Source organism: Chinchilla lanigera, unplaced genomic scaffold, assembly GCF_000276665.1.
Source record: "Chinchilla lanigera isolate Chin_1 unplaced genomic scaffold, ChiLan1.0 scaffold00024, whole genome shotgun sequence".
NCBI lineage: Eukaryota > Metazoa > Chordata > Mammalia > Rodentia > Chinchillidae > Chinchilla > Chinchilla lanigera.
Window position 1 is genome coordinate 20,279,963 of NW_004955425.1, and position 12,856 is coordinate 20,292,818.

Consider the following 12,856-nt stretch of genomic DNA (forward strand, 5'->3'; position numbering starts at 1 on the left):
GTCCCGAGTCCGAGCCCCGAGGCCGCGGCGCTGGCACGCGGCCGGCGGGGTCTTCTGCTTTTGACGCCGCGGTTCTGAGCCCACGGGGTCTCTGCCGTCGTCGCAGTCGTCCGTTCGGCGGGCCCCGGGCCGTTGTCGGCAGAGCGCGGGCCGTGTGTCAGAAGCGGTGCAGCGGGGACGCGTAGCGCGCTCGGCGTCGTGTAAGGGCGCAAACGCCCCGGGGGTTATTTGAACAGCGTTTTGGAGGAAGTTTCTCTGACAGATTTCCTGTCATCCCCTCCCTCGGGTGGAACCCAGAGCCGTGTGCAATCTGGTCCACCTGTGCGGTTTCGATTTTTAAGTAGACATAAATTGTTCTAGATTTTGTTCTAGATTTTACTGAGATTTTCGATTCTGAGAATTTTTCAAAGATGAGGAAACCGCTCCTATGAACAGTGCAAGCTGACCCTCTAGGCATTTTTTTTTTTTTTTTTAATGCAGTATGAGTGCTAACTGCTTTTTTATTTTTTTGAGACAGGGTTTCACTATGTAGTTCAGGCTGGCCTTGAACTCACTATATAGCCCTGGCTGGCCTCGAACTCAGGGTGATCCTCCTGCCTCAGCCTTCCCAGCGCTGGGATTACAGGCGTGGGCCACCACAGCCGGCCAGGTGTTAAATGCTTTATTCAGTGAGAATGGTTGCATTATGACCATTATCGATCTTTGTACATTGTACATTCCAGTTGTTTCAGCAGCCTTGAGTTACGTTGTGATTCTTTGCAGATAACCTTCTGCTAAGTGATGAGCTTGTCACCAATGGCTTTCATTCCTGTGAAAGTGATGAGGATGACAGGGCTTCGCATGCCAGCTCTAGTGACTGGACGCCAAGGCCGCGGATAGGTATGGGTCAGAGCTATGCAGCTGGGGAGCAAATTGTTTTTGTTTTTTACTTTGTATTGTATTCTGTTCTGCTTATTTATTTATTTATTTATTTTTGGTGGTACTGGGGATTGAACCCAGGGCCTACGCACTGAACCACATCCGCACCCCTTTTAGAATTTTTCTGAAGTTTGGAAACAGCTGCTTACTAAGATGCTCAATTGCCTAGGAGGGAATGGAACTGGAGATCTTCCTGCCTTGCTTTCCCAGAGTGCTGGGATTACAAGCATGCACCACCATGCTTGGCTTTTTAAATTTTTTTATTTTTTGTATTTTATACTTTTTAATTCTTTGCCCTGCGTAGCCTGTTGAGATTTTTAGGTTTATGGTATTTTATTTATTTTTTATTTATTTACCTTGAGGTGCTGAGCATTGAATCCAGGGCTGCTCTAACGCTAAACTGTACTCCTAGGCGTTAGCCTTTATTTTTAAGCACCTAAGGCCTTGGAAGCTGACTGCTACTTTTCAAACAGCTAGGGCCTGCAGGCGTGGTGGTGAATGCCTGTAATCCCAGCGCTCGGGGAGGCTGAGGCAGGAGGATCACTGCAAGTTGGAGGCCAGCCTGGGCGACATAGTGAGTTCAAGACCAGCCTGAACTGCACAGTGAGACCCTGTCTTAACAACCCCTACCCCACCTCCATGAGCAAGGTCCTTTTTACTCTTTAGGTTCTGTTCACCTGTGCCCTCTTGTTCTTCCTCCAGTTAGAGTATCTTCCTTCCTCACTTCTCATTCTTTATTTCTTCCTAATGTTTATTACCTAGCAAGTTCTGTATGTTTTAAAATTGTTTTTCTGTGCAGAAATGGACAGTAATTCTTTTTTTCTTATCTTTTGAGACAGGGTCTCACTTGGTAGTTGGTAGTTCAGGCTATTTGTGAACTTCCAGCCGTCCTCCTGCCTCGTCCTCCCAAGTGCTGGGATTACAGGGGTGTGCCACTACACTGCACAGCTGGACAGGGGTTCTTGACTGACTTGTATGCCACTGTTTTGTCAGTACCTAAATAAAGAGCCTGACACATAGTTCGTGCCATCTCTTTCTTTTTCTGTCTCTTTCTACCTGCCTTCCTTCCTTGCATTGAACCCAGAGCCTTTAGAATGCAAAGCACATGCTCTGCGCTGAACTACATACACCCTTCCCCTATTTTTAAGTCGAGCACATTATCAGGTATTTATTTTATTTTGCAGTGCTGAGGATCAGACAGGGTTTTGCACATGCTAGGTGAGTGCTGTAACACTGAGCTATACTTCTGGCCTCATACCAGATTTCTATGCCAAAGGCATCGCATAACTATCCCGAAAGTGATCTTTTTCTTTTGCTCTTAAATTTCTAAATGCCTTGACTGTTTAAACATAGTGATGCTTAGTTCTTCTTCAGTATTTATATTATTTATTTTCTGAAGCCAGGAAGCGGATCTTAGCAAGTTAAAGGTAAAAGAATTATTATTAATGCTAAAAACATGAGTGAGAGATAGGTAAAGATCAAATTGAAGGTTATTATGGGGAAAATTAAAAGACAGATGTATAGTCTCATTATGTAGCTCAAGCTGGCCTATATAGATGTATATATTAGATGTATACCTAACTAAAAGATAGTTAGGTATACATTTCCTTTTCTGTGTTTTTGATGATAAAGTAACATGGGCTTTCAGAACTAGTGAAATCTTTTCTATAATGACTTATAGACCCCTTTTGTAAATACTCTTGTTAATTATGCTGTATGTTTCAAGATTCTAACCATAAAATTTATTTTGAAGTCAGGTGTGGTGGTGCACACCTGTGATCCCAGCACTTTGGGAAGGCTGAGATAGCAGGGTTGCAAGTTCAAGCCAAGCCTGAGCAATTTAATGGCTCAGTGAGACCCTGCCTCAAAATAAAAAATGCTGAGAATGTAGCAGAGTTTAACAATCCCCAATATCACAAAAACAAGACAAAAAATACTTATTCTAGTAGTTTGGCCCTTTTCTGTTAAAAAATATTTTTTTTTCTTATTTTTTGTTTCTAGGGATTACATCAGGGCCTGTTTTATACTTAAGCCCTGAACTGTGACCCTCTTCCCGTTTAGTCTTAAGATACGCACTTACAGCTCAAGGAGACCCTGCTCCTGTTAATGAGGCTGCTCTAATCTCACTGGCATGTGGCACTAACTTGCAGAGTGTACTGAGCATGAAGTCACTTTACATTTCAATTTCTTTGTTAAAAAATCAAACCTCCTATGTTGCTGTCACTTCATAGAATGAGGTTTTTAGCTACTAAGATGTGGTTTTGATCTAAGTCTTTTTTCACCTTAATACAGGTCCATATACTTTTGTTCAGCAACATCTCATGATTGGCACAGATCCTCGAACAATTCTCAAAGATTTACTACCGGAAACAATTCCTCCACCTGAACTGGATGACATGACATTGTGGCAGATTGTCATTAACATCCTTTCAGAACCACCAAAAAGGAAAAAAAGAAAAGATATTAATACAATTGAAGACGCTGTGAAATTACTTCAAGAGTGCAAAAAAATAATAGTTCTGACTGGAGCCGGGGTACGTAAGACACCAGCACTGATGAAGGGGAGGGCGGTGTGCGGCTGGGTTTTTTTCTTCAATCCCTTTATCACTTAAGGCACATTCTTTTTCTGGTTTCAAAGAATTTATTCTCTTTTTGTTTTTCTGGTGTTTTTGAGATAAGAGTCTCATTATGTAGTTCAAGCTGGCCTTAAACTCACTATGTAACCCAGGCTGACCTCAAACTCATGACTGTCTTCCTGCCTCAACCTCTCCGAATGCTGGGATTACAGGTGTGTGCCACCACAACTGGCTAGAAGAATTTATTCTTAACGATAATGGGTGTTGGGAAGCTGCCAAAAATTGAGCACATACTGGCCTTCTAATTTGAGATCTTCCTGCCTCAGCTTCACAAGAAACCCAGATTATAGACAGGTGCCACTGTACCTGATTTGGAATATAGTTATTGAGTATTTCTGAGGTAATAGGATGCTGACCATGTGAGAGTGATTTCTTTTTCTTTTTTAATAATTTATTTTTTCGTACTGGCAATTGAACTCAGGTCTTCGAGCTTGCCAGGCAGGTGCTGTGCTACTGAGTTGAGCTACATCCCCAGCCCTTAGAGTGATTTCCAGTTAAAATACGTGAGTTGGTTAGGTTTATTCCATTTTCAGTTAAATTACAATGGCTTTGTTTGTTAGATACTTACATACAGGTTTAAAATTACCCCAATTTAGAGTACTTGGGAAGCTTTTGAGGCAGAAGATTGCCATGAGTTGTAGGCCAGCCTACGGTACATAGTAAGTTTAAGGCCAATTTCAACTACAGAATGAGGCCCTGTCTCAAAAAAAAAGCCCAACTTAAAATTCCTTGTCACCATTAAAAACTTAAGTGCTGGATTTCATTATACTCATTTATTTCAGTCTTTATTTCTACTTGAAGTTAGACTGGTAGGACATTAATATTCCTCAGAAAAAGATCAAAACTATTTTTCAGTTCTTCCCTAAAATTGTAAGAGTGCTAATTATAAAGGTAGGTGATTTCATTGTCCAAATTAATGTATGTGTATTTCAGGTCTCTGTCTCGTGTGGAATACCTGACTTCAGGTCAAGAGATGGCATTTATGCTCGCCTTGCTGTAGACTTCCCAGACCTTCCTGATCCTCAAGCAATGTTTGATATTGAATATTTCAGGAAAGATCCAAGACCATTCTTCAAGTTTGCAAAGGTATTACTGACTTATTAGTATGTTTAGCCTCATGCAAAAGTATTTTGTTCATGTGTAGTTTCTTTTTTTTTTTTTTTGAGACAGGGTCTCACTGTGTAGTGCAGGTTGGCCTTGATCTCACTTATGCAGCCCAGGCTGGCCTTGAGCTTATGGCAATCTTCCTGCCTCACCCTCCTGAGTACTGTGATTAATGTATAGCTTCTTAAGCTGACCATTCCCTATCTTGTAACTGCTGCTGCTGTGGTGGTGTAAGACTGCTCAATTATAGTCAGCTTATTTTCAGGGAAGAGATAGTGTCATTTTTATTTTTTGAACAGTGTCATTTAAAAAACATGTATGTCATTCACGATCTTTGTTTTGAACCCGGGGCTTTGTACTGAGATATATTTCCAGCCCTTTTCCAAATTTTTAAAATTTTGTTTTGGTTTTTCAGACAGGATTTCACTGTTTTGTTCAGACTCGTCTCAAACTCACAGCGTCCCTCCTGCCTCAGCCTCCCAAATGCTGGGATTATAGGTGTCCTGAGTGATTGGATCACAGGTGTGCACTACCAGGCCTGGCTTTTTTTATTTTGAGATAGGGTCTTGTTATGTTGCTAAGCTGCCCAGGCTAGGTTCAAATTTAAGATCCCCCTGCATCAGCAGCCTCCACACTTTTGGGCTTATAGAGATGCACCACCATGCCTTGCTTCTATTTTGACTCTTTTTTGAGACACGGTCTGTTTATATAGTTGAGGCTACCCTTGAACTCACTACTATGTGTGTAGCCCAGGCTGGCCTCAAACTCAAGATCTTCCTGCCTCAGCCTCCCAAGTGCTGGGATTACAGGCATGTGCCACCACGCCCAGCTCTATTTTGATATTTAATTTTTTTTCTGAGTCAAAGAAAGTAATAACAGTTACTCTGCTGTGTTCCATAATATCCAGATTTTAACATGAGGCTGTACCTGAAAAATCTCAGGTAATTAGGGGTGAGGATTCTGAGATCCTTTTATCAGTAGTTTGCAGAGGACTTTATTTTGATCTAGTTTCCAGGGCAGTGGTGGCAAACCTTTCAGAGCTTTCAGTGATGTAGCACCCTGTGGCACATGTGACATGGGTTTGCCACCACTGCTCTAGGGTCTCACTGTCCAGTTTAGAAGCCACTAGCCATAGCTGGGCCTGGTGGTGCACACCTGTAATCCTAGTACTCAGGAGGCTGAGGCAGGAGGATCACAAGTTCGAGGCCTCTGGCCTACATAGCCAGTTCAAGACCAGCCTTAACTAATAGCAATATCTTTACTCAAACAAATAAAATTGACAGTATGTGTAAATAATTTCAGTTCTGGGTTAAAAAGCATTTTGAAATCTTTTTAGTGGGATTGCTAGAAAATTTTAAATTACATACATGGTTCATACGTATCTGTTGTGCAGCTCTGCTATAGAATATAAAGCTTAATGTTATGGATTATACCATGCTTAATTATTAGAAAACTTGTATCTTTCAGTGTGTTTTGTGTCACGGAAGATTATTACATTTGGAAATATATCTGAAAGTGTCTTTTGTACTAGAAGCTTTTTTAGTGCATTTTAAGGGATGTTTCATTTACTTTCAAAACAGGTGAGGTATCTGTAGAGTGGCACCTCAGTTCGTGAACACAATTCTTCCCACAGTTCTGGTCAGACTTTGTTCCGCTGTTCTGGTTGCAGCTGAATTGCGAGCACACCTAGTGAACTGAGACACCACTGTGTAAGTGTAGGGACTGCTCATCAGAGTAAATGGTTAATTTAAACTGGTGACTTCCTTAAATAAAAAATTTTTTTATGTTTTCTTCAGTACTGGGCCTTTGCATTGAGCTGCATCTGCCTCCTTTGTTTTTCTTTTGAGAGAATGTCTTGCTAAGTTGCCCAGGCTGGGCTCGAACTTGCCCAGAGTACTGGGATTACAGGCATGCGTTACCATGCCAAGCTAAGAAATAGATATTCTGTTTTATCCAAGTGTAGTATATTAAAGAGTGTTAGAGTAACATAAGAGGGCTGGGGATATAGCTCAGTGGCACAGGTGCCTGTCTGGCAAGCACAAGGTCCTGAGTTCAAATCCCAGAACCAAAAATAAAGGTACAGTAACCTAAGAAAACTGTATGAAAAATTCATTTTTGTTTATATATGATACTGGGGATTGAACCCAGAGGTGGTCTACCACTGAGCTACATTTACTCTTCCTACTTTTGTTTTGTTTTGTTCCGGTACTGGGTATCGAACTCATGGCCTTTCTATTTTTTGAGCTGGTATCATGCTGTTACTTTGGCAGGATCTGAACTTGCAGTCCTCCAATGTCAGCCTCCCACTGTGCTCGGGTTACAGACCTGTATACTGTACCCAGCTAAAAAGTCTTGCATATGAATTTAATTAATAAGCCAGTATTTGAACATTTCTGAACAATCAAGAGAATCTTTAGTCTTTCAAAATAGTAACTTGAAACTTAACAAAGCTTGAAATTTTAAGCTTTGTGGTCAGCAGTAAGGATGGTCATATGTAGCTCGTCTTTAGAGCAGACCTGGTTCATCCCCCAAAAAATAGTGCACAGTAAGTGCTTTTTGTTGTTAGTCATAAAACTGGCAGTGAGGCTGTGCTGCTTTACCCTTGTAAAGTGCTTCTCTGGTATAGCTCTGAAGCCCAGTGACGTACTGCTTCCAGGTTTCTCGGTTTAGACCTGGAACAGTGGCATTACAGTAGCTCTGCTTACTAGACCTCAGTGCTTTCAGAGGATAGCAGGTAACTTAGACATCACACCAGATTGTGGGACATGATACACAAGTGCATTTGTATAACACCTGCAAGGGTTTTGTTGTGAGTTCAGTTTTTTAAATAAGGAACAGATTTATTTAACTTTTATTGGCACATTCATTGTAGGGAGGTGGTGCATTCACAGAACACATCTGAATTCTTTTAATTCTTCTCTCCTGGTTTCCCCTCCCTTCAGCTGTTGGTCCCCTTCCCATTTGCAGATCTATCTCCTTGTTTCCTGTTATCTGTTTTTTTGGTTTTTTGAGACAGGGTCTTACTGTATAGTTCAGGCTGACCTTGAACTCACTATGTAGCCCAGGCTGGCTTTGAACTCACAGAGATCCTCCTGCCTCAGCCTCCAGAATGCTGGGGTTTCAGGCTTGCACCACCATGTCTGGCCTATTATCTATTATTTTCTCTTTAAGTTATTTTTACTTTGGGTTTCTCATATGCGAGAACCCATAATGACATGTAAGCTTGTGTGTCTGATTTATTTTACTTAATATCAGTAATCTCAAGGTATGCCCATTTTTCTACAGATGACTCAGATTTGCTCTTCATGGCAGAGCAGTACTCTTTTGTGTATAAACACATCTTTGCTAACCATTCATCTGTTAATGGACACAGACACCATTCTGAGACAGCCATTACGAGTCATGCTGCTATGAAATCGGTGTGCACGTGTGACTGTAACGGGACACCTTGACCTCTCCGAGCAAAACCCTAGAAGCGGAATAGCTGGGTTGATTTTTCTATTTTTAGTTTTTTTAGTATTTCTGTTTTAATGGGAGGAAAGTGTTTCTGAAAGTAACTTGGCTACTTTTTTTTACTATCCTATGAAGAGTACTTATGTAGATATACTAAATTGCCTAGTCAGGTTATAAAGTATAGTTAAGGGTCTAAAATTAAGTTTTAGTCTTTTACATAGTATATTTTAATGTATTCAAAGTGGTAACCTAAAGCTAAAAAAAAATATGGTAACCAAATTTAGGGTAGTGGTGTGCAGCTGTAATCCCAGCTGCTTGGGAAGCTGAGGCAGGAGGATCTCAAATCAAGCCCAGTCTGGGGATGTTGGTGGGAGTTTGTTTCAAATAAAATGAAAGGGTACAGCTCAGTGGTAGAGTGCCTTACCTACCACGCTTAAGTTCAATCCCCAGTACCACCAAAGGAAGAAAGAGAGGAAGGAGGAGCGGGCTGTAGCAGTAATTCATACTTGTCCTGATAAAGACACATCCCAAGAACTTTTTATTTTTTAAATTTTATTTGAGACAAGGTCCCATTGTCTTGCTAAGTCGGCCAGGCTGAGCTTGAGCTTTAGATCCTCCTGCCTCAGCCTCCCAGCATGCTGGTATTACAGGTAGGTGCCACCATGCCCAGCCTAAGAACTTTTTAAATGTGAAAGAAATCTAGACAATGCATAAGAGAAAATACAATGTATGAATTACAGTAGAAAAAGCATATTATAAGTGCATTTATAAATATGTATTATAAATATTATAAATGAGTTTAATACGAAGCCACGAAAAGAAGTATTGGCCAAATACTGATATTACGGAAAGGGAGAATTTCTATATCCTGTGTCCAGCCTCTGATAAAACATAATTAGTGAGAAGTTCAGATTTTACTAAGATCGGTGCTACAATGGGAAGTGTGTTAGAAGAGGTTACTGGTCCACAAGAGCAGTTTCTTTTTTTCTGTTTTTTTGGTCCTGGAGAGTGGACCCGTACCTTGCAGGGATGCTGAGTGCATGCAGTGTCTAAAACTCAGAAGCTTTCCACACCTCAGGCTGGGTAGTTCTTCCCTGTGGGGGTTTCTGCGGCTGTAGTATGTTGAGCAGCATTCCTGCCTCTGCCTGCTCTAGGCTCTCAGACATCTGAAAGGTTTGCAGGCACAGCTAAGATGTCCTCTGCACAGTTGCTACTACTTGAGTACCAGTGTATCATATTGTGGGCCTAGATGTGGTGCCATTTTGATTTGTTTATGCAAGAACGTTTAAGGCCAATTCTAAAGCTATAGAGCCATGTTCAGAATCATGTTTTTACCTTCTTCCATAATAAGGACTTAAACTGATGAGTTGTAGTCATGGTTCTCATGAACTTGTAATGCACTAATGCTGTAAAAATTGTTGTACTTATTTTTAAAAATTTTTAGTTTTTTGGTGTTTTTGAGGCAAGGTCTTGAAGTGTAGTCCAGGCTAGCCTTGAACTTGCAGTAATCTTGCTGCCGCAGCTTTGGAGTGCTGGGATCATAGGTGTGCACCTGCAGAAATAGTTGTATTTAAAGTGAGTGAAGCAGGGTGTGGTAGTACGTGCCCACAATCCCAGTGCTTACCTGTAATCCCCTGGGAGGCTGACCATGCAGGAGAATCCCTGCATGTTCAAAGCCAGCTTGGGCTACACAGTGAATTCAAGGGTGGTCTGAGCCGTGTGACAAGACCCTGTCTTGGAGAAAAAGTCAAGGAAGGTGCAGCTGAGTTAGGATGTCCATTTTAAGCGTTCAGAGACTATTCTTTTCCTAAAGTGATTAAAATCCAAGTAAAGCTAGAGGAAAAAATAGGAACAAGTTTTTGAACTTAATTCTAGGAAAAGATATATATATATATATATATATTTTTTTTTATTTTAAAAGATATAGTCAATAATTATTACCTTATAGTGTACAAATGTACAGATCATTTATGAAGGTAAACACTTCATTTTTTTCTTGGTGGTATTGGGGATTGAACCCAGGGCCTCTTGTATGCTAGGGAAATGTTCTGCCACTGAGCTACAATCCCAGCTCTTAAGATAGGGAGTTGATTGATTGATTGATTGTCTTTTTTGAGACAGGGTCTCGCTATGCAGTTCAGGCTGGCCTTGAGCTCACTTTGTAGCCCAGGCTGCTCTCAAACTCCCAACGATCCTCCTGCTTCACCTTCCCGAGTGCTGGGATTACAGGTGTGAGCCACCATGCCTGGTTCAGATAGGGAGTTTTAAAACAAGCTCTACTGAAAGAGCCAAAGCATAGTAGTATCTACCTAAAGAGTCAAAAAGTACAAGCAGCCAGATGTGTTGGTGCACACTTGTAATCCCAGAGCTTCCCACAGCTCAGAAGGCTGAGGCAGGAGAATCTGCGAATTCAAGGCCAGCCTGAACTGCATGATGAAACCCCATGTCAGAAAGACAATAAATAGATCGATTGATTGATAGAGTGCAAGCAAAGAGAAAACCACAATAACTCTAGTCCCTTTCATCTGACAATAATTATGTTAGTGCTTGTGTGTATATGTGTTGCATATATGAGGCATGATAAAGACATGGTGAAGGTTTAAAAAACATTTATTGTACACATTGCCATTAATATCTCCTAAAATACTCCTCCCTTGTTTCTAACTGTCCCATCCTTGCTACTTGCTTTTTTTTCCTCTCTTTTTTTTTTTTTTGAGACAGGGTCTCGCTATGCAGTTCAGCAGGCCTGGAGCTCACTTTGTAGCCCAGGCTGCCTCAAACTCACAACGATCCTCCTGCCTCAGCCTCCTGAGTGCTGGGATTACAGGCATGTGCCACCACGCCCGGCTCCATCCTTGCTACTTTCTAAAGCAGTTCTAGACGTCCTTTTAGGCAAGTTGTACTGTCATGACCACTTTGGTGTCCTGCGTGATCAAAAACGCTCACCTTGCGTGGTCATTCTGACTTTGGGGAAGAGTCAGAAGTTGCACTATGCGAGATCCAGTGAATACGGTGGATGAGGGCACAGTGTACTGTTTTCCTAAAGTTCTTGATGGGTTGGAATGGAAACCACTTCCATCAGGAGGGTATGAGAAGGCAGATTTCGCATGCCGTGCTTCTCCACACCTCTGGCCCACAAAAACTGCAGCCTACGTTGTTAACAGTAGTTTTTGCTGTGCTGGGGACTGAACTCCATACCTTACATTGTTAGGCTAAATGCTGTACCACTTAGCTGCACTGCCAGCACAGTGTATGTTCTTAAGTGTTTAATGATTACCAACAGAACCAAACACTGGTCTCTACTTTGTTTTTTTCCCCACTTTATATTCTTTTTTTTTTTGAGACAAGGTCTCACTATGTAGTTCAGGCTGGCCTTGAACTCATGGTGATCTGCCTCAGCCTTCTGAGTGCTAGATTACAGGTGTGCTCGACCACCCCCAGCCCTACTTAATAGTCTTAGAAATAGTTTTGTAGTGGAATTTAACAGACCTCTTTTTAAAAATTATTAGTGTATGATGATTACATCATGATTAATTTATCATGGAGAGTTGGTACTAGAGGTTTATTTTTTAAAATCTAGGCTTTTTAGCAATTTTGAAACTCAGTATAAGAGGTAAAAATTAGCATCTTTTTTAAAGCATCTTATTATTGTACTGCTTTTCCTTTTTTTCTTTTTTTTCTTTTCTTGAGGCAGGGTCTTGCTGTATAGTTCAGGCTAGCTTTAAACTCAATGTGTAGCCCAGGCTGGCCTTGAACTTGCAGTAATCTTCCTGCCTCAGCCTCCCAAGTGCCCTGGTGTTCTTTTTTAATTACTGTGAATGACTATACATTATATTGTCACACCTTTTCTTTGTTCTTAGCCTTTTTTTTTTTTCCATTGGAGTGCTTTTTCAAGCTGATTCGTGGCCAGGCGTGGTGGCACACGCCTGTAATCCCAGCACTCAGTAAGCTGAGGGAGGATTATTGCGAGTTCGAGACCCACCTGGGCTACAAAGTGAGCTCAAGGCCAGCCTGAACTGCATAGTAAGACCCTGCCTCAAAAAGACAAAAAAATAAATATTTGATGTTCTTCTTCTTTTTGTGGTATAGAGGATTGGACCTAGTACTTTTGCACTGAGCTACTGTACACATTGCCATTAATGTCCTTTTCTCTTACTAAGTTTCCCAGGCTGGGTTTAAATACATGATCTTTGTGCTGTAGCCCCCAGAGTGCTGGGATTACAGTCATGCAGCATCATGACCTGTGAAATATTGGTATTCTTGAGAAGTTCACTGAGTGGTAACTAATAACTACACTAACTGATTAGCATCTTATTTTAAAAAAAGCAGATTCCCTTTTCATGCTGTTATTTATTTATTTATTTATTTATTGGTCTTTTTGAGACAGGCTCTCACTGTGCACTTCAGGCTGGCCTTGAGCTCACTTTATAGCCAGGCTGGTCTCGAACTCACAACGATCCTCCTGCCTCAGTTTCCCGAGTGCTGGGATTACAGGTGTGTGCCACCATGCCTGGCTCATGCTGTTTTAAATTGTAAGTGTACTCAGCTCAAATATGGTCAGTAGCCTAGGAGTTAAGAATTAGTATTTATTCATATGCATGGGCAGATGAAGTTGTATATATTTATGGTATACAACACTGTGGTTTTGTTGGATTACAGGCATGCGCCACCACGCCCGGCTCCATCCTTGCTACTTTCTAAAGCAGTTCTAGACGTCCTTTTAGGCAAGTTGTACTGTCATGACC

General features: G+C 41.3%; 1 protein-coding gene across 1 annotated transcript in view; it reads left to right on the forward strand.

Moving 5' to 3' along the window:
• Nucleotides 1-762: 762 nt before the first annotated feature.
• The window catches only part of Sirt1 (sirtuin 1), a gene marked incomplete at its 5' end in the record, with an annotated part of 26,939 nt that continues 14,845 nt past the window's right edge, over nt 763-12,856 (forward strand). Inside the window, 3 exon segments of the mRNA XM_013514840.1 lie at nt 763-879; nt 3,211-3,452; nt 4,488-4,640. Of these exon segments, the coding sequence (XP_013370294.1) occupies nt 763-879; nt 3,211-3,452; nt 4,488-4,640 (512 nt within the window).